Genomic DNA, 22,373 nt, shown 5'->3' on the forward strand with positions numbered 1-22,373 from the left:
TTGCATAGGCATCCCCTTTGGGAATAACAACATGCCCACACATTACCACATAGGTAGTACTCCATTACATATGGTAGGAGTTGTTAGGGGTTTGGGGACATGACTTGTTCATACTGTCGCTTTGACAATCACGTTGCCAAAGTGGTTGGACAGACCTTCTATATAGGCCACCTTATCCCATATGGTTTCACATCTAGATTGAGTGAGGTCATTGTGCCCCTATACTCATCACAACCATGCTTGGTTACAATGCCACATTTGGGGTGTACCTTACCCAACACCTGCAGCAACTGTACTGGCCACAGAAGTTCCTCACCAAGCAGATCTAGGGACTCACACAGATGCCCTGCACAGTTCAGATGCAGTAACTACAGCTTTACTCAGTCGCTTACCACCTACTCGGATATGATGTGTGCCTGTTGTTTACAGATATACCCAACCCAGAATTACTGGACATGCTCCACCTCAGGATATCCGACTCCCTTGGAGCTACACACTCCAGGGACATATACCTCAGCACAGATGTTAATAGGACATGCTGGAGGGACAGATTCTTATCCCAGAGGCTCCACTCACTCCGGATTGTAATCCCAGTTTCACATAGGCAGAGCCACCCACTGACCACCTACAGGAGACATCTTGATGACTGTATGGGTGACCATATGTTTACCCCTGGGATATCTTCTGTGTCCCTACTAGACAGAGGCACACCAGCCTAAATGTACATGGGCTATCTTGTGTGACCTACTATACACACGCACAGTGTAGTAATCTGACAGGGTTGCGAATGCCAAACACACTCTGGCTAGGCTTGTACATGCCCTAGGGCAGATAGCCTAGTATCGACCTCTGAACCTATGCTAATGTTCGGGATGCACAATGTTTATTGCTGATACTGTTTGCAGGTCTTTATCATCTTTGCTTTACCAGTTTCTATGAACAACTTAGGTATCTGCAGAACATATTTGATTATGACAGGGTTCCACTATATTATATATATATATATATATAACTGCGTACACAGGGCAGATTGCTGGATAGTGAGAGGTTCCTGGGTTAACACATGCAACTGCCAGATAGGTGTGGCCCACTGCTGTACTCACACATGGCCTAAGTGTGTGAGCATGCACAGTTCAGGCTTTCCGTGTTTTGTTGCCTGACATTTGTCTCATTTATAAGTGTGTGAGCATGCCCAGTGTGACCTTTCAGTATGTTGCTATCTGAGGTCCACTACATTTGTTGATGTGTGTGAACATGACCAATATTAACATTTATACTGTGTGTGTTGGAAGTCTGGTTCTGTTCTTACTGCAGGACTCACCTTTGTGTCATAACTCGACAGGGATTATGCTGTGCCTGCAGGGTTTCCATGAGATACTTTGCATAGACTTATCAACATTCCTTCATACAGGCTGACCACTGCAATACTGTCATGGTTTAGTGGTTCAGTACTTTAACTATAGTGCACAGTATCCTGGGTTTGAGGCCCATCACTGCTTTATATTTTCATACTGCGCAGACCAGACTGCTTAAGGGCCATTTAAGCAAATATGAGCATGTTGGCTTTTGTTCAACTATGCCCTACTTAGACCAGGCTTATCCGACATTGCTCAATATTCACCAACATTGCTGGATGTTGCCCAATATTACTCAACATTGACCACAGTTGTGCTAGTTGGTGTGTGTGATTTTGTTTGCATATGCTACATGGTGGTAAATGCTGTTTAGCACTGCTTTACATTGCTTAACACATGGCAATCATGCCTCAGGTGGTGCTGCAGGGCTGCCTATGTCGGAAGCACAAACTACACTCCCTGTACATGTTTGAAAGCAGGTAGTGTCAACTTAGGCATCCCTTTTACCATATGTGCAAGTCAGAGAGAGGTATAATTTCCAGAGTTCCTACTGAGCCAGTGTATGTGCTATGCGTTGCCTCTTTGCCAAGGCCAAAGCATACTGGGCATGCCTCCATCTGCCTACTGGGGCAGGCTCAGGTTGTTCCTCTTCCGAGTCACGCTCTGCCTGTGATGGCCTTGGCAATGGTGGGGGGCTGTTTGGCCCAGGCCTATGCTGGTCCTGCTGCAGCTGTTTTTGCTGGATCATATTATGTAGCATAGCACATACCATGACAATTTGGGTACATGTAGTTGGTGAGTACTGCAAGGCTCCACCAGATGTGTCCAGGCACTGGAACCATGACTTGAGCAGCCCAAACACATGCTTGATTACATTATGTGTTTGTGCATGTGCCTCATTACGGCATTCATGTTCAGGTGTGTGTGCATTTCTGATGGGTGTCATCAGCCACGGCTCCAGTGCATAGACAGCATCCCCCACTAGGTGACCATGTGGGATGTCCCCATTGGCAAATGTCTGGTACAGCTGCGTCAGATGCCAGATATGGGAATCATGGTAGCTTCCAGGGCAGCCAGCACACACATTCAGTATTATGCCCTGGGCATCACACACTACCTGGCAGTTGATGGAGGGGAAGCCCTTGCGGTTGAAGTAGACCCTACCCCACTCGCCAGCTGGTGCTTTGATGCATATGTGCATGCAGTCTATTGCACCCACTACCTCAGGGTATTCTGTTATTTGCTGGAAGAGACGCATATTGCTGGCCAATACCTCACAGGAATTGGGGAAATATACATGATCACCGACATGTGCTGACATGGCATCCAGGAACTGGTGCAGTACCCTGGATGCTGATGCCTGTGATATCCCCATCATATCACTGGTTGGTATCTGGAAGGTACCTGTTGCTAATATTCTTAGGCTAACACATACCTTGGTTTCCACTGGGATGGGTTCCCTTCTGTTGGTTCTGTGTGTGAGGCGTGGCCTGCACAGCTCAACAATTTGCTGCAGGAGGTCTCTGTCCAGTCTATAGCACTCCACTATCTCCAGCTCATGTAGCCCCTGGTAGGTTACCCTGGGCCTGGACACTCTTCTCCGTCTCCTCACTGTGGGTTGTCCAGCAGCATTTCCATTGTCACCACCCTCTGCATGTTGCATATGTCACCTTATAACAGCAATGGCAGCCCCTAACATTTCTTTGTCTCAGTAAAGCTTTTTCAGTTTTCACTTCTATTAGCTTACTGCAGTGTCTGTTGTGAGAAACATAATGGACTGTTGTTTGCAGAGTTTTAAGTGCTAGGCTGGGCTGGGCTAGTGTACTGCCTGTGTAATTGCCTGATTCTGATTGTTTTCACCTGCTAGCTCTGCTAGTACTCCCTAGTAGCTTCCTACTATTTGTTGTGCTTCCTTTTTCCTTTCTGTTTCCTCGGGGGTGCAGCGCCACGCACACAAGCGCAAACACGCTCATAGCAGTTCACACGCGCGCACACATGCTTACATGGACTAAAACTTGCTTATTCAGGTTAAAATGCGCACACACCAGTACAAACGTGCTTACAACTCTTTAAACAGCCTTATACATGCTTACTCCGGCTTAAATGCTTGCACTCACACTTACACGCACGCACTCTGTCTTACTCGGGTTTACAGGCGCGCACACGAGTGCATACCCACTCAGCAAAAAACTTTGGTGTTATCCACGGCATACACCTTCCATTTCTTGCCTTTATCTAGCCTACCTGTTGACACACCTATTTCCATGATGTGTAAATGATAGCTGACACATGCCCTCTGCTCCAATGAGCTTCACTTCTTTCATACATACCTCACTCATGATGTCACCTATCTTCTACTCTGTTACTCCCCTTATCCTACTCCTACACTCCACTGACTGTGCTCATTTGTTATCTAAACTTGCGATTCACTATCCTAACCCTCCTTTGCATAGGATTGCCTAGTAATGCTTGGTTACATCTCTTAGACTGAGCTTCCCCCTTAGCAACCTCTACTCGGTAGCCATGTTGTCTTCAGCATGCCATTCCCTTGCATTGTACATTAACAATTTAAATAAGATCCACATTTGTTGGTTTTAATTTTTAGTTTTCTGTTTTTTTAGAGTGCAGCCCATTTGCGCGGCGCTGCGCTATGCTTAAACATCGGAAATCGGAGAAAAAAAATTATTATTTTTTTTCATATTGCATCAGGAAACATTGCCAATGGCTGTATATTTGGCCATTGGCATGCTTCCTGCACTGGATGCAACCTTTATTTGGAGCTGTCACAGCTCCATTTTGCTATTTCGAGAACGGTACTCAGTTGTCAACTGAGTAGATTTCTGCAAATAACACTGCTCTTACTTGGACAGGTTCGGGTTTCCTGAATCACAAATCTACCTTATTTGCATGCCTTTTGCCTGCAGTTGAGGTAATTTGCATATCCCAGCCCTGTCCATGTAAGAGCCGTTTTAGGAGCTCTCTTGCACGCCCCTGCAGGCTGTTCCTGGATCGCTCGTCGGACATGATGGCTGCATGGAGTCTTACTCTACTCTTAGACTCTGTGCAAGCCATGGTGAATCCGGCCCAGTATTTCCTGAGTACTTTTACAAATTGCCTTGCCTTCCTTCATTTTTTTTTCCAAGACAGGTGTCTGTATACCACCTCAAAGTCTCAGCTGTGAACAGAAGGCATCATTTTTTATTAACCTAAAATGTATTGAATAACAATAGTACAACATTTGTCGGACTCTGAATTTTTGCTCTCTTTCTGGATTATGTTTAAGGGGGGAAAAGGTGCTAGAGGGCTCCAGAATAAGAATCTTTTGAGAAAAAAAGTTTCAGATGCTTACCTTTTCCTTTGTTAAAAACTGCGGTGGTGGTGCTGCGGTAGCGTTGTCGCCTCACAGTTAGCCGTTATCCTGTTCGATTCTCAGCTAGAGTGTCTTCTGTGTGGAGACATGCATGAATGGGCGTACCTTCGTTGAAGGTTGTGCATCAGGGCCAGCAACTTGGCACGTAAAAATCTCCTGCCAATCATTAGCAGACTGGAGTTCCGCTGTGGCGACCCCTAACCGGGAAAAGCCAAAAGACACAACAACAACCTTTTCCTTTGTTAGCTATTAAGTAATTCAGCTTTTACTTCTCTGGAGCATTTTTAAGATTAAGAATTACATCATGTACAGAATGCAATACATTGATGACAGTCTGACAATGAACATTTGCTTATTCATTCCTTTCTACCTTCATTTATTCATTCATTAAATTAATTTAATTAAATTCAAATTTAGTCATTTTTATGCACACCCCCATTTTTCACCTGATCACCTCAAGCTACTGGCCTCTGCATCTTCCTCCTTCTCCTAAGTCACTCCCACAACCCCTCTTAATCAAAATAAATCTGACTTCTTGGTGGGCAAAAACATACAACTGCTAGGTGCTATCACCAAGGACTGAGAATTCTCATATGGGAAAGGAAGACGGGGGCTGGAAGCCATTTCATGCTGGTGATCAGCCATGATCCCTAACTGTGGAATGGCATTAGTGAGTATGACATATGTGCACAGATGTCATGTACTGGACACATTTCACTTCACTTCTTAACCTGTAGAAACCTGCATGGTCCAGAGGTAAACCCTGCAACTTCCTTCCAGTATGTGAGACCTTGCTGTTGGAAGCTTCTTTCTGTCCCTTCAGCCAAGCTTCCAGTGAGTGCAAGATGTCCATTTATAATCCAAATACACTATCAGTGCAAACAGACATCCTATTCCTGTACAACAAAGCAGGTATAGCTTATTTTTTTAAATATTAACAATACAGTTGTTATGGAGGTCTGGGGGTTCAAATGAATATATAACTTAACAACTGAACAAGGTTGTTTTGAAATATCCATCCAGTTCTGCAGGTGGGTTAACACAGGTGATCTATCCACGATCTCTGATTTGCACTCTGCCTAACCCCGTCCACAGAATTTCATCAAAATAATAACACAGGGACAGTGTTCTGTGTATCTCTCTCGTGTTTTCAGTAAAGGCATATCCTAACAGTTCAGATCCAACAAAGCAAACGAACCTCTCCCTCAAAGTTGATCGACCACAAAAATCCAACAGCAAGATAGCAGAAGAAGTAGATCAACACCACGAAAATTCTACCAAAACTTTATTTTACATAAATCAACAGGAATAAGCGCTTTCGCGTGCTTCCAATGCACGCTTCTTCAGATATGTTTAAAAACATGGTAGCAGCTCATACTTTTTATACCCGCTAGGTATAATTGCTTAATAGATTAATTAATATAATTATTTATTTAGAAAGCTTATCCGCTTCACTTAAAGCTATACTTCATCATATCATTGTGTAGCACTTAGGCAGCTTCCAAAATACTCTGACAGAAAAACGGAGAGACTGAAAGGTCGTAAATTAATTATCATAACAGCATATATAATAACATTTGATCAACCTCTCACTTAATGTCGCTATAAATTATAGCTGTCAAATATGTGAGGGTTGTAATTGTGATACAACTCACAATAGATGTGGCAAACCTAATAATAAAGATGTACATATAAAAATAATAATAATAATGTACCTATAAAAATAATATATATATATATATATCTAATCATCCATATATAATGTACAGAACATTGGCTGTGATGTTCACTAGTTTATGATGCTCTTATTAAATATGGGGCATCTATGGGCGACCATATAGAACATTATGTTAAAAAGTTGAAAATATATATTAAAAGATGTATGCATTATATTACATTATGTCTAACCTTAATTAAATGAATACTAAATAAGCACAGTTACTATAAAAATCGTTAAAAACAAACAATATACAAATAACCCACTGTTACATTCATACTTATTTATTTATTCATAGATTGTCACATGTATTTTTTCTTTTATGTTTATTTCTTCTCTTTTCTTTTTTCCTTTTTTTCCCCTCCCTTCCCTTTCCCCTCTTCCCCCCCCTTTTTCTTCCCCAACTTTTCTTCTTCTGTGCACTTTTTGTTTTCGTCTATTCCTTTTGTTCTCTCTTTCTATCTATTATTTTACTCTTCTCTGTCCCTTTCCTTTCCTTCTTCTTTTTCTTTTTCTCACCCCTTTTTATTACTTTTATTTTTATTACTTTTATTACTTTTGTTCCTGCTTTTCTCCTATTCTACGTCTAGTATTACGTTTAATACCTTGGGACATTTGTCCCCTTTCCAATCCTTTTACAGTTGCCCGTCATGTAGACTCTTTGATATATGTTTAGCTAGGTCTTAGTGTCGACTATTTATTGTCATCATGTCCTTATATTATAACTTTTTCATCCCACACAAGCTGAAGGTATTTCAGCTTGTAGTATAGTAGCAGGTGTTTCATACATGGTGCTCATTTGTTATACCTGGAGCCTCCTTTATATTTAGTAGTTTAGATACTAGGCTACCTTTTGTTAAGCCATGGGGCTTGCTGTAGTATATTTTTCTCTGGGATACAGCTCTCGACATGTATCTATAAACTTTTTGTTTTTTACTAGATGTTTTTTACTAGATGAGTTGTGAGATCTCATCTGGAGTGTTGCGAGCAATGTCTGGTTTGTTCGATTTATTATTTTTGAATATCATAGCTCCTATGAGACATGGTCATATTTTACAATTTAAATGCTTAGGCTATATTGCCATCTGACGACGATCTATAAAAAGTTATTGGTTTTGTAGGTTTTCTCCCGTGATTTTAGCGATGTAGGTAATGAGTATAGGTGCATATTTTGAAGCAGAAAGCGTCTTGCTGGATATCATGCCAAGAACAAGTTTGAGGAATGGTTTGCACACCTTATGGATTACAGATACTAGTTTTACATATTTGTTTCTATGACTAGGTAAGTGTTTTGTGTTACGGGCATGTTGACTCGTATGGGGCTGTGAAGTTGCTTACCTTAGTTGGCTCACTGTGAAGCATTTTTAAGCTGTCAACTCGATGCATTCCAACTGTAAACATCCTTGTGTTTAGATACACAAGTATATGAACTTTGTTCTAAAGGTCAGATGCTCTGACGAGATACGAGCGTAGGTGTTTGTTTTGAAACAGAAAGCATTGCATTATACCATGCCAAGAATAAGTTTGAGGAATGGTTTGTACATTTTATGGATTATAGACACCAATTCTACACACTTATCTTCCTTACTTGGTAAGTGTTTTGTGTTACGGGTATGTTTACTCGTATGGGGTTGTGCAGTTGTTTACCTTAGTTGGCTTACTGTGAAGCCTTTTTAGGCTATTAACTCGATGTACTCTAATTGTGAACATCTTTGTGTTCAAATACACAAGTATATGAGTTTTTGTTTTAAATGTTAGATGCTCCGTTGTCTATTTACTTTTTAAATTATGGGGAACTTGATCGTCACCATATATATGGTAGATGTCTGGCGAAATGTGATTTTAATGTTACCTGTGCCTCTTAGCCAGTATGGGCAGGGTTGTTATAACCCTATGTGTTTATGACTGCGAGTTTAACTTGTTTTATTATCATTTATATGAAGCTTGTTATAATACTGATTTTAACCCTGTTTAAATAACTTTGTCCTATGGGCAATTAATATGGATATACCTTTATGTGATTTTTAACAATCATTTCAGCTGATATATTTATGTGATGATGCTTTTGCCAACTGACATTGATTGGCTGGGGCTCGACCAATTAATAGAGCTCTTAAGATTTTTAAACCTGCTTTGTAGTTAGCTTTTTGTAAAGTCTGAAGAAGCCTAAGGGTGAAAGCGCTTACTGGAATAAACTTGTTTCTTATCAACTTTGGATGCTGGATCTTCGTTTGGAGTTTTTTAAGTGAGTTATATGCCATTTGGGGACCACACCTGAACTTTATGACTTTTTTGTTACAAATAACATTAGTTTACATATATATGAATAAATATGGAACAATAACTATATAAATATATAAATATATAAATAACCATATAAATACTAATGGTAATAGCAGCATTTACATAATAATAAAATGAAATAGAATAAAACCCTCTGCCAAATAGTGTATAAAAAAGTGACTTATAAAGTAACAAAAAACAGATAAATATATATATCTGGCAAGACTGCAAGATAGGTCATTTATAATGTGATTCCTTCTTTATCACCATAAATAAACCTTAAAGATAGACAGTAAAAAATCCAAAAAATGATGAAATCAGAGTTAAATAAATGTTTGTACATAAATCAATCATGCATAAGAACAATTATACACATAAAATCAGTCCAATAATTAAAAACAGATATGTGCTTTGATATGTAGTATAGTAAAATTAGTCTGATGATATAATCTATCATCATTTATAACATTCCACTACAATAATTCTTATTCATGTATTAAAAAATACAAATTCTGAATAAATTAATGATATTTTCGTTTCTTTAAATGTGATCTAATGCTAATGTAACTATTAAGGCCTGGATACTGTTGTGCTCTGACCTTAAAAATCCAATCTAACTCTAAATTCTCCAGTTCATTAAAGTTATCTCCTCTTCGTGAGTTTATGGTTCTTTTTTGTAACACTCTGAATACAAATTTATGATCTAAATGTTCAGAGATGTGTTTCGATAAAGCATTTTTTGGGTCATTTTTCTTTATGGCATATAAATGCTCTTGTATCCTGTCTCTCAGCCTTCTAGTTGTCATGCCTACATAGAAAGCAGGACATAGTTCACAAGTAGCTAAGTAGATCACATTAGTATCATCACATGTGGCTGAACAATTAATATCAATCTCAAATAATAGCTCCGGGTGTAAGAACTTATTGTCCGTGGAAATCCATTTGCATGAGGTACATCTTCCACAAGGAACAGTACCTATGTTACCTCTGATATTACATGGTTTATTAACTTTCTCATTACATAAAATTCTTTTCAGATTCTTTGTATTTTTATACGTATAGGAAGGTCTATTACCTATCAAGTTTTTTATATCATCATTTGTAATTAAAATTGACCAATTCTTGCTAATTATGTCAGTTATATATTTATTGTCACTGGTGTAACTAATTATACACCTCACTTGCTTATATTCTTGTTGTGCAGAGGGTGCACATCTGTTTCTGTTCATATGGTCATATATGGCCCTTGGCTTGTAGCTAGAGTCATTAATAAATTTTTCTTTTATACATGCTACAGTGTGAGGATTGTAGCCTCTATCCAGGAACAGCCGTTCAAGTTTGTGAAATTCAATATTGCATTCAGTTTTATCTTGACAGATCCTGCTTATCCTTGTAAATTGTCCTTTAATAATATTTGTAAAAATAAACCTCGGATGCATACTGTCATGTTCTAACAGTGTGTTTTTCCAACACTCTTTCCTGTATAGGGATGTCACTATTCTACCATTTTTCTCTTTCCTAATATTGAGGTCTAAAAAATTAACATTGGAATAGGAACATTCCATGGAGAATCTAAGAAAATCTGTAGTTTTCTCTAAATCATTAATGAAAATCTTAAGCTCCTCAGGTGTTCCATCCCAAATTAATAGTATATCATCTACAAACCTAAAGTATGCCAATATTTTATAATAATGTGGATGTGTGAAAAGACAGGTAGTTTCCCATTTATATACAACCAAGTTGGCATACGTGTTAGCGCAGGGGGTGCCCATGGCTACCCCCCACTGTTGTATATAAAATGAGTTGTTAAACATCATAACATTATTCGTAAGAACTATTTCAATCAAGGCATTCAACAGAATCTGTTCACTATTGTTATAAGTCCCATATCTATTTAATACATATCTTATTGCCTCTAGACCATAAGCATTAGGTATAGCTGTAAATAGGCTCTGCACATCTAACGTAACTAGTAAATGCTTATCTAAAACATTCTTTTGTGTATCTTTAAAATACTGAATTAATTGATAGGAATCTTTTAATATGGTGGGGATGTTATTTACTAAAGGCTTTAATTTCTTTTCAATAAAGATAGAGATATTCTCCGTGACCCACTGATGTCCTACTACTATGGGGCGTAAAGGTGGTGGTACTATACCCTTGTGCATCTTGGGTAGCCCCTTAATGTATGGTATCATTGGATGTTCAATGAGTAGGAACAGGTAAAACTCATGACTAATTTGTCTATTGATCATCATGTCATAAATGTCATGGTGTACCTCATATATTAGATTATCTACTGTTTTTTTATCAATCTCTTTGTAAGTAGTGTCATCCTTTAACAATATACCCATGTATTCTATGTAATCTTCTTTATTGAGGATGACTATCCCCCCTCCCTTGTCTGCAGGTCTTATCATAATGGCCATGTTGTTAGATAAAGCATTCATTGCTAGTCTTTCTTCCTTAGTTATATTGTGAAAAAGTGATAAGGTGCCCTTTTTATAATCCAAATAGTGTTTATAGAGGTCATTCTCACACGCTTTTAAGAAGCATTCTAAACATGGATGTTGTGCAGGTGAAAATGTGCTTTTCCTTTTAAAACATTCAAAACCATTCAATCTCTCATTACAATTACTACTGTTCTGCGATGTTTGTTTAAAAAATAATTCCAAAGCAATATTACGGGTAAAAACACGTAACTCAGTTAGTATAGTAGCAATATTACTAACTTGTGCTGGTATGAAGCTCAGCCCCTTATTTAAAAGTTTGTAGTCCGTTTCATCCAGCGATAAATCAGATAAATTAAAAACTAAATCATTCAGTCCTTCCCTCGATCCATGATCTCTGATTTGCACTCTGCCTAACCCCGTCCAAAGAATTTCATCAAAATAATAACACAGGGACAGTGTTCTGTGTATCTCTCTCGTGTTTTCAGTAAAGGCATATCCTAACAGTTCAGACTTGAAACTAGTTACAGCAATCGGTCAAGTTCTTTCTTTCTGTATTGTCATTCCTCTTGGGTTTCCTGACTTCACACGTTTATTGTATACTTCTGTGAACCAACACCATGTCTTCTCAATCTCTTCTCTAATGCAGCCTGAGCAAGATTTTGATTGTCAAGTCTTTCTTCACTTACATGCATATTCATAAATGTATATAACTGGTTAGCCACCCAAATGCTGCAGAGTGAAATACCACTAATTTAATGCAAGGTGATCACCCAAGGATGATCTGTTTATCTAAAGAGATTAATTAGTGAATCACAGAGATTAATTAGACTATAACCTGTTGATGCAGGTAGGTTAACTAAAAGTGATTTAATCAAGCACTTATGCAGCACTGAGATATATGCTAACAACGACATAAGATGCTCAAGGGTAAGTGAGCCTTGCATCATCAGAAGTGGACTTTAAGGACTCCACTGACCATAGTGATGTCATACTGCTTCCGTCTGGGAAACAGGCAGAAACGAACAGTGTGTTCATACTTCTACCCTGATCGCTTTCTCTGTCTCACTCTCTTTATAAAGAACACATACACCAAAAAAAATAAAAAATAACCCTAGTATTCAGCTGTAAAAGACTCCCTTGGGAAAGTGACAATGTCTTTGTAAATATCTTATAATTTTCAGAGGTTGCTTTCTAAGGTGTTTATAAATGTTGGTGCATTACTCTCAGATTTGGGATCTCAGCCAAGAGCACCAGTCAGAATACTGTGTGGCTCTTCTTTTTTTCATCTCACCAAGTACAACAGAAGACGTTGTGAATCCTCCCTAGGGTAAGTGGTTAATTGTTAAGGAATTTAAATACTGGATTCTTTATTCAAGGGGTGCATGGATCATTTATATAGTACAGTACTTACTGTGTATTATCATTTAATTAAGTACAGCACTCAGCATGTAGTTTCAGTGCAGACTGTTGAAATTGTATGTTATACTGTATAAATCCAATCGTAATCACTTACCTATTGTACTGTACAAACCTACTCATAATCACTTACCTATTGTACTGTACAAACCTACTTCTAATCATTTACCTATTGTACTGTACAAACCTACTCGTAATCACTTACCTATTGTACTGTACAAACCAACTCATAATCACTTACCTATTGTACTGTACAAACCTACTCATAATCACTTACCTATTGTACTGTACAAACCTACTTGTAATCACTTACCTATAGTATTGTACAAACCTACTCGTAATCACTTACCTATTGTACTGTACAAACCAACTCATAACCACTTACCTATTGTACTGTACAAACCTACTCATAATCACTTACCTATTGTACTGTACAAACCTACTCGTAATCACTTACCTATTGTACTGTACAAACCAACTCATAACGACTTACCTATTGTACTGTACAAACCTACTCATAATCACTTACCTATTGTACTGTACAAACCTACTCGTAATCACTTACCTATAGTATTGTACAAACCTACTCGTAATCACTTACCTATTGTACTGTACAAACCAACTCATAACCACTTACCTATTGTACTGTACAAACCTACTCATAATCACTTACCTATTGTACTGTACAAACCTACTCGTAATCACTTACCTATAGTACTGTACAAACCTATGCATAATCACTTACCTACTGTACTGTACAAACATATTTGTAATCACTTACCTATTGTACTGTACAAACCTATGCATAATCACTTACCTATTGTACTGTACAAATCTACTTATCACTTACCTATTGTACTGTACAAATCCAATCGTAATCACTTACCTATTGTACTATACAAACCTACTCATAATCACTTACCTATTGTACTGTACAAACCTACTTCTAATCATTTACCTATTGTACTGTACAAACCTACAAATAATCACTTACCTATTGTACTGTACAAACCAACTCATAACCACTTACCTATTGTAGTGTACAAACCTACTTGTAACCACTTACCTATTGTAGTGTACAAACCTAGTTGTAACCACTTACCTATTGTACTGTACAAACCTACTCGTAATTACTTACCTATTGTACTGTACAAACCTACTCGTAACCACTTACCTATTGTACTGTACAAACCTACTCGTAATCACTTACCTATTGTACTGTACAAACCAACTCATAACCACTTACCTATTGTAGTGTACAAACCTACTCGTAACCACTTACCTATTGTACTGTACAAACCTACTCATAATCACTTACCTATTGTACTGTACAAACCAACTCGTAACCACTTACCTATTGTAGTGTACAAACCTACTCGTAACCACTTACCTATTGTAGTGTACAAACCTACTCGTAACCACTTACCTATTGTACTGTACAAACCTACTCGTAATCACTTACCTATTGTACTGTACAAACCAACTCATAACCACTTACCTAATGTAGTGTACAAACCTACTAGTAACCACTTACTTATTGTAGTGTACAAACCTACTTGTAACCACTTACCTATTGTACTGTACAAACCTAATCGTAATCACTTACCTACTGTACTGTACAAACCAACTTGTAACCACTTACCTATTGTAGTGAACAAACCTACTCGTAATCACTTACTTATTCTAGTGTACAAACCTACTCGTAATCACTTACCTATTGTACTGTACAAACCTACTCATAATCACTTACCTATTGTACTGTACAAACCTACTAGTAATCACTTACTTATTGTACTGTACAAACCTACAAACCTACTCGTAATCACTTACCTATTGTACTGTACAAACCTACTCGTAATCACTTACTTATTGTACTGTACAAACCTACAAACCTACTCGTAATCACTTACCTATTCTACTGTACAAACCTACTTATAATCACTTACCTATTGTACTGTACAATCCTACTCATAATCACTTACCTATTGTACTGTACAAACCTACTCGTAATCACTTACCTATTGTACTGTACAAACCAACTCGTAATCACTTACATATTGTACTGTACAAACCTACTCGTAATCACTTACCTATTGTACTGTACAAACCAACTTGTAATCACTTACCTATTGTACTGTACAAACCTCGTAATCACTTACCTATTGTACTGTACAAACCTACTCGTAATCACTTACCTATTGTATTGTACAAACCTACTCATAATCACTTACCTATTGTACTGTACAAACCAACTCGTAATCACTTACCTATTGTACTGTACAAACCAACTTGTAATCACTTACCTATTGTACTGTACAAACCTCGTAATCACTTACCTATTGTACTGTACAAACCTACTCGTAATCACTTACCTATTGTAGTGTACAAACCTACTCGTAATCACTTACCTATTGTACTGTACAAACCAACTTGTAATCACTTACCTATTGTACTGTACAAACCTACTCGTAATCACTTACCTATTGTACTGTACAAACCTACTCGTAATCACTTACCTATTGTAGTGTACAAACCTACTCGTAACCACTTACCTATTGTACTGAACAAACCTACTCGTAATCACTTACCTATTGTACTGAACAAACCTACTTGTAATCACTTACCTACTGTACTGAACAAACCTACTACAGCTCATGCTTGGTTCCTATTTCCCTACAGAGAGAAAGTTTATCCCTGGAAAAATCTGCCATATCCACAATCCCTTGCACAAGTCACAACAGTTGTCTCCGGATATTTTCTCTGTGATACACTATCAGCTTGGGTTGTATAACTCTTGTTGTCTCATACTGTTGTACACTATGTACAGATTGCCATAGTTAACTGCTTATTTCCAAAGTTTATTTATATAATACACCATTTTTAGCATCTAAAAATGCCTAATGTGAATTTGTTTTATGCCATAAATATTCAGCACCGCTGTAACATTTCTATTGTGACTCTGTTACAAGACTTATGCATATGATGTCACTAATATCATGCACTTGTAACCTACTAGATTTATACATATATAAGGTGTGATGTCACTAATATCATGCACTTGTAACCTTACAAGATGTATGCATATATAAGGTGTGATGTCACTAATATCATGCACTTGTAACCTTACAAAATTTATACATATATAAGGTGTGATGTCACTAATATCATGCACTTGTAACCTTACAAGATTTATGCATATATAAGGTGTGATGTTATGAATATCATGCACTTGTAACCTACTAGATTTATGCATATATAAGGTGTGATGTCACTAATATCAAGCACTTGTAACCTTTGTAGTATGCATGTTTGTTTTAAGCATGCACCTGGTTGTTGTGGAATATTTTATGCCTGGAATCCCTGTTTCATATTTGTTTTATTTATTTATTTATCTGTTAACTTAGTAAGTGATTTGGCCATTTTAAGCCAGAACATATGGCTTTAGGATCATTATTACAGCAAGCCCCATTTAGTACATGATTACATTAACCAAATGAATTACCATATTACTAAAATATTATAATTAGAGATAACAGGCTTAAGTAACTGGACCAACAGTCTGGCAAGCAAGCTTCCAGTATCCAATAAAATGACGTTGGTTTCCTTGTTTTCTCTTTCTCCAGACAAACATGCAAGCATTGCTAAACTACAATTAAATTTCACCATCCATGTTACTGTTTATTTCTGTCCTAGCTTTTCTGACCACATTGCCATCCTGTTCGATGTGTCCACATCCAAAGGCATCTTGTTCAGCTGTATACATTTCAATAGTGATCAGGCATTTGCCTTTTGGACAGATGATTTCAACTATATACTTGTTGAGTAGCTAAGTTTTTTTTTCCAATATTCTTTTTGTTTTCGGTGGCAAAAAATACTGTTGATTTCATGTTCCAACCCAGTACCTCTATGTCACTATGTTACACTTAGCACCCTACCAGTGCTTGTAACTGTCTGAATAACTTACTAAAGTCACTGCTCCTACACTACTACCCTATACTTATATATGTTTTCTTCACCTTGATGCAAAACATCTCACCAATTTCCTTCAGTGTTCCCAGTTCAGAATAAAACTCACAACTTTAGTTTTACTTTGGATATGTCAAAGAAAATTGGATTTTCATTTTTGTTTTTGTAAGGTCTCATCCTGCAGCTTAGGAAAGGTTTAGAAGATTGTTATTAAAGACAATGCTTATAATGAGAGCAGCATTTCCAGTGCTATCATTAACAGGAATTACAGTAAGAACATGTCCTGTAAAGCAGGGGTAGTCACTAGTCCTTAACGTCTTGTAGGCATCCTGCAGTCCACTGACTGCCTATGAAAGAAGCCTTCTGGAAATACAACAAAAAGCTACCAGCAAATAAAAGGGTCTAAAGAAAGAATGCTAATAAGTAATAAGCCAGAGCATAGATGGGCAGAAAGGACTCAATGAAATAGTGCTACTTAATGGCTATTTCTGTTTCATATGGATACAGGAAGGGAAAAGGTGTTACCAAATCCAGTCAGTGGAAGGAGCTAACAGGATTAAGGGGTTAAATGTATCAACACAGTTCAAGGGTTTGGTCCCTCACATTTCAAAAAAGAAAGAGCTCTGGGAAAACTTCTACTATAAATGGTAAATAAGACAATGTGTGTGACAGAATTTACCAAATAATTCTTCAAGAATGATGGAAAAATCATATACAGGACAGCCATTATGACAAATCTTGGAATGAGGCAAGGCCTCGAAAACTCAACATTTTTAATTCCCCTTTATAAGACAGCATACAAAACTAAGGCAGGTAACAAACCCAATAGTTTCACTTCAGTGGTTAGAAAAATCATGAAATCATTTTGGAAGAAAGAAGTGTAGAATATAAAAAGACCAGTGAAACATGTGACAAAATACAGCATGAAATTACAGTGGTGAGGTTATGTCCTATGATTCTAACAGAGATATTCATCTGAGTTCCAAAGACAGTAGGTCAAGGAGTGGTTGTATGCATTACTTGCCTATCTTTGGCAAAAAATTAGACATAGATTCTTACAAATTCTCACAGCACAAATCAGACAGCATTGGAGCAGGCACTAGAGAGGAATCATGGTTAGAACATTATCTGAAGAATAAGACACACAGCCAGTGCATGGCATCCAACTTAATTGCAAAACATTAGCCAAGTGAGGTACCACACAGGTTCTGACTGCTGTAATCCCCCCTTTGATTATTTATTTACTTTTGCAGCAAACTTCACAAAAGGGCCTGAAATGAAAGCTATATACATGTATGGGCAAAAAAGATTAATGACATATATGAAAGAAATCTTTACTATGACTGAGAGGAGACTCGGGTTAAATTAGAAGCCCTGGCACTGCGGACGTCAGGCGGGAGGGGTTTGAAGGGACATAGCTTGCTCACCTCTCCTAGGGGGATTGGAGGGTTTTTGTACACTCAGGAGTACACTGAATGATGTAATCTTCCTTTAGGAGACCAGACAGAACACAGCTCATGCTCCAAGTGAAGGGCCATGACTGCTTAAATGGAACACCCCTTGTGGAAATGAGAGGACATCCTATATGGATGGCCCATTGCAATCCTCTCCCAAGCACCTAGCTAAGTGTGTACAGTTACAGCTGGTGAAACCAAATAGAAAAATGTGAAGCACCCCTTATGGCTGCCTAATGATGGCCATTACTGGTCAATCTTTGCCACAGTGAGGGAACAAATGGATCAATTGATCAGGAGGGGCTGTTGGTCAACAGACACCAGGAGTAAATGCCTAAAAAAAACTCCATACAAATACATTATAAGTAGTTTAGAATAGAAACAAATCTCTTAAGATTAGTACACAGTATAAAAGGAAAAGCAGTAGTAATAAAAGTGTAAACTACTGTAAGTATATGCAGACGACACAAAATATTTTGTTAACTGCCTGGAATATGCATCATCTTTCATATTGCTTTAAATAAAATGTGATGAAATTCACAGATAAATACTAGGCAAGCTGCCCTTGTGGGCCATTTTAAGCACAGCCAATTTCCTCTTCAAAGGCAAGAATCACACCTTGTACCTTATGTAAGCACCCTAACCATTACACCATCCTCCAACCTCCTAAAAGAGCATCCACACACATTTACCAACAATGGCTTGATACATAGCCATGGATAGGAATTAAGTCGACAGCCACTAAGGTATTCAATCTGAAAGGGCACAGCATTTATGTGCTGGGATATTTAGCAAATACAAACCCACCTTGCTCATAGTCAGTCTTCTCCTCTGCAACCTTTCCACATCATCAATTTCATAGACTTTTATTTCAAAAGGTTCAGCTATGCCTCTCTGTGATGTCCGCAATGGACCATCAACCCAGCGCAGCCCAGGACTATTTGCAGGCTTCCTTACTGGAGAAGATGAATCAAGTGACAAAGCAGGAATAAGCCTCCGCCTCTGTGAACCTAGAACAAAAGAAACATGTTTCAATATCTGCACAGTTGTCTACTTCCAAAAGCACATACTAAAAACAATTAAATAAATGCAAGTATAGAGAAAGTACAGTTGTGTACACTTACCATAAATATAGATGTTCGAGTGTATTCATTGTTGTAGTCATCACATTTGGGTTATCTGCTTGCAGTAGCCCTCAGTCGGTCTGATTATCAAAGTCTTGGGTGCTGCGTCGGTTGCTGTCTCATCTTCCATGACGTCAGTTAGTCAGGGGTATAAAGCATGCAGCCGATGCCATTACATCAGTTTTTCTTGCCCCAGATGTCAGGTGCCCCCATAATGGGAAGCAATTATATATATATATATATATATATATATATATATATATATATATATATAAGGTTACACCTCCAACAAAAAAGCAAATACACCAAAAAGCTTTAAGCATAGTAAACAAGAATAGAGGTATAGTCAATAGACGTCAGGGGGCTGGAGGGAGGGTAGCCAGGACTGCAACAGTGAATACACTCGAACATCTACATTTATGGTAAGTGTACACAACTGTACTATGTTCTTCGTGTTTCAGTGTTGCAGTCATCACATTTGGGTAGATTCCTAAAGCAAAGGATGGTAAGAGGAAATTAGATAGCATTAGGACCAGCTATAAGGCCCTGCAAGACTGGAGTGGCAAAGCCAGCTCTGGATTTAGAGAAAATTGGCAAAAGGTAATGCTTGGTGAAGGCATTTACAGAACTCCAGGTAGCAGCTTCTAGGATGTCCCTGGTAGGGACACATTTGAGAAAGGCTGTAGATGTAGATGCAGCCCTGTTTGAATGTGGTTTTATCCCCTGTGGGGTAGGTTTTCCATGGTGCTTATAGCAGAAATGAATGCAATGGCCTATCCATTTAGAAGTGGTTTGCTTTGAAATGGCCTTCCCCTCTGCCCCTGCAGCAAATGCAACCAGCAGCTGCTCAGATTTCCGGAGAGGTTTAGTCCTGCCGAAATAAAATCTAAGTTGTCTGTGCACATCTAAGGAGTGCAGTATTCATTCCCCATTGTTCCATGGATTAGAAAAGAAGGTTGGCAAATGAATAGACTGATTAAGGGCCACACTGGATACCACCTTGGGCATGAAGGAGGGATTGGTCCTGAGGGGCACCCTGTCCGCATGAAAAATGATGAAAGGCTCCACTGCCATGAGGGCCTGTAATTCAGACACCCTTCTTGCTGAAGTGATGGCTAAAAGGAAGGCTGTTTTCCAAGAAAGGAATTTCAACTCTGCATTTGCAGCTGGTTCAAAAGGAGGTAGAGTGAGTTTTTCCAATACAAAGTGAAGGTCCCAGGCGGGAGTAGGGGCTCTCCTGGGTGGTCTTATGTTTTTGGGCCTTCTGAGGAACTGCTTCAGCAGTGGGTGAGAGAAGAGGGGTGGTTCTGTGTTGTAATGAGCTGAAATGGCTGAGGCATGAATTTTGATGGAGGAAAAGGAAAGGCCCTTGTGAAACATCTCAGTTAAGTATTGAAGAATCTGAGGTAAATTGGGCGCTACTATGCCCGTCCCCTGAGGATGGCTCCAGGAACATAATCTTTTCCATTTTTCAGCATAGGAGTTTCTAGTACTAGGCCTCCTTGCCTCCAGAATGACATCCAACACTTGCTTACTGAGGGATGGTATTGAAGAGATCAGGTAATTAGCCAGGCTGCCAGGTTCAGTGGTTGAAGATGTGGGTGCAGAAACTGGCCCTCCTGCTGGGACAGCAGGGCAGGGGTCTGAGGCAGGTGCCATGGTGCCAGCAGTGACACACTGCGCAAAAGGGGGTACCAATGTTGGCATGGCCAGTCTGGTGCAATCAGTATCGTCCTTGGTTTGTCCTGTTTGATCTTTAGTAGTACCTTGGAGAGGAGAGACAGAGGGGCAAAGGCATAAACTGATAGGTTTTTCCAGGTGAAGGACAGGACATCCACTTTCCAAGCTTGTTTGTGGGGAGTCCTTGTGCAGAATTTTTCCAATTGGTAGTTCTGGGGGGAGGCAAACAGGTCTAAATCTGGGCTCCCCCATTTGTTTCTCAACATGTTGAATATCTTTGGTTCCAGTTTCCACTCATGTGGGTCCATAAGATTTCTGCTTAGTTCATCTGCCAGTGTATTTAGCTTTCCTGGCAGGAATTGAGCTTGTAGGTGCACTTGGTAGCTCAAGGCTGTGTTCCACAGAGCCATGACTAGTCTGCAGAGAGAGTATGAGTGGGTTCCCCCCTGCTTGTTTATGTACCACATAACAGTGGTGTTGTCCGTCTTTACCATTAATTGTCCTGGAAGAATGTGGTCCTTGAAGGCTGTCAGAGTATTCTGTATAGCTAGCATTTCTTTTTGATTGATATGCAGGTGCATTTGACTTGGGTTCCATTTGCCCTGAATGCACTTCCCTGCCAAATGCACCCCCCATGCATAGTCTGATGCATCTGTTGTTAGGGTTTGGGTGGCAGGGGGTAGAGTGAATGGCAGTCCCTTGTTTCGGTGGCAGGCCTCTGCCCACCAAAGGAACTCTATCTGTAGACAAGGTATGATAGGAATCATTGCTTCTAGATCCTGAGAATGTTGACACCATAGGCATTTTAGATACCAGTGTAGTTTCCTCATATGCAGTTTTGCATATGGAATTAGGAGAATGCAGTTGGCCATGAACCCCAGGGCTTGCAGTATTTTCCCTGCAGATAGCTGGGTCTTTGTGGCCAGTAGTTTGAAGTAGCCTGTCAAATGAACTTGTTTCTCTGGCAAGAGGAAAGTCATCTGGGAAGTTGTGTTCAAGCTTGCTCCCAGGAATACAATTTGTTGGTAGGGTACAAGATGTGATTTCTTTTTGTTTATGGTGTATCCCAGAGAAGTTAGCAATTTCTGTACAAATGCCAGATGATTCAATAGTATGTCCTGGCTTTCTGCCTGAATTAGACAATCGTCCAGGTATGGATATATTTGGATATTTCTTTGCCTGCAAAATGCAATGACTGGAGCTAGGCACTTTGTGAATACCCTGGGTACAGTAGATAAGCCTAAGGGCAGTGCAGAGAACTGATAGTGCATGTAGCCTGCTTTTAAGCGTAGGTATCTTCTGCAAGATTCCCTTATTGGGATGTGCAGGTAGGCTTCCTTTAAATCCAGAGTTGCCAACCAGGCATCCTTGCCTAGCATAGGAAGCAGCTGGTGAAGAGTTAGCATCTTGAATTTTGGGATCACCAAAAATGTGTTTAGGATATAGAGGTCCAGGATAGGACATCAGGAGTTGTCTTTTCTGGGCACCAGGAAAAGTCTTAAGTAGAAACCTTGTCCCCTTTCCTCTTCTGGAACAGGTTGAATAGCCCTGATGC

The 22,373-nt window shown here is 39.0% G+C and overlaps 1 protein-coding gene across 2 annotated transcripts in view; it reads right to left on the reverse strand.

The window, feature by feature from the left end:
• The window catches only part of KIF26B (kinesin family member 26B), a 1,779,156-nt gene that overhangs the window by 72,690 nt on the left and 1,684,093 nt on the right, over window positions 1-22,373 (reverse strand). For both annotated transcript variants that reach the window (XM_044058109.1, XM_044058116.1), the window contains one exon: window positions 18,822-19,024. In XM_044058109.1, the coding sequence (XP_043914044.1) occupies window positions 18,822-19,024 (203 nt within the window). The remainder of the gene's footprint in view (window positions 1-18,821; window positions 19,025-22,373) is intronic.

Source organism: Protopterus annectens, chromosome 1.part2 (genome assembly GCF_019279795.1).
Source record: "Protopterus annectens isolate FY-2018-M chromosome 1.part2, PAN1.0, whole genome shotgun sequence".
In the NCBI taxonomy this organism is placed as follows: domain Eukaryota; kingdom Metazoa; phylum Chordata; order Ceratodontiformes; family Protopteridae; genus Protopterus; species Protopterus annectens.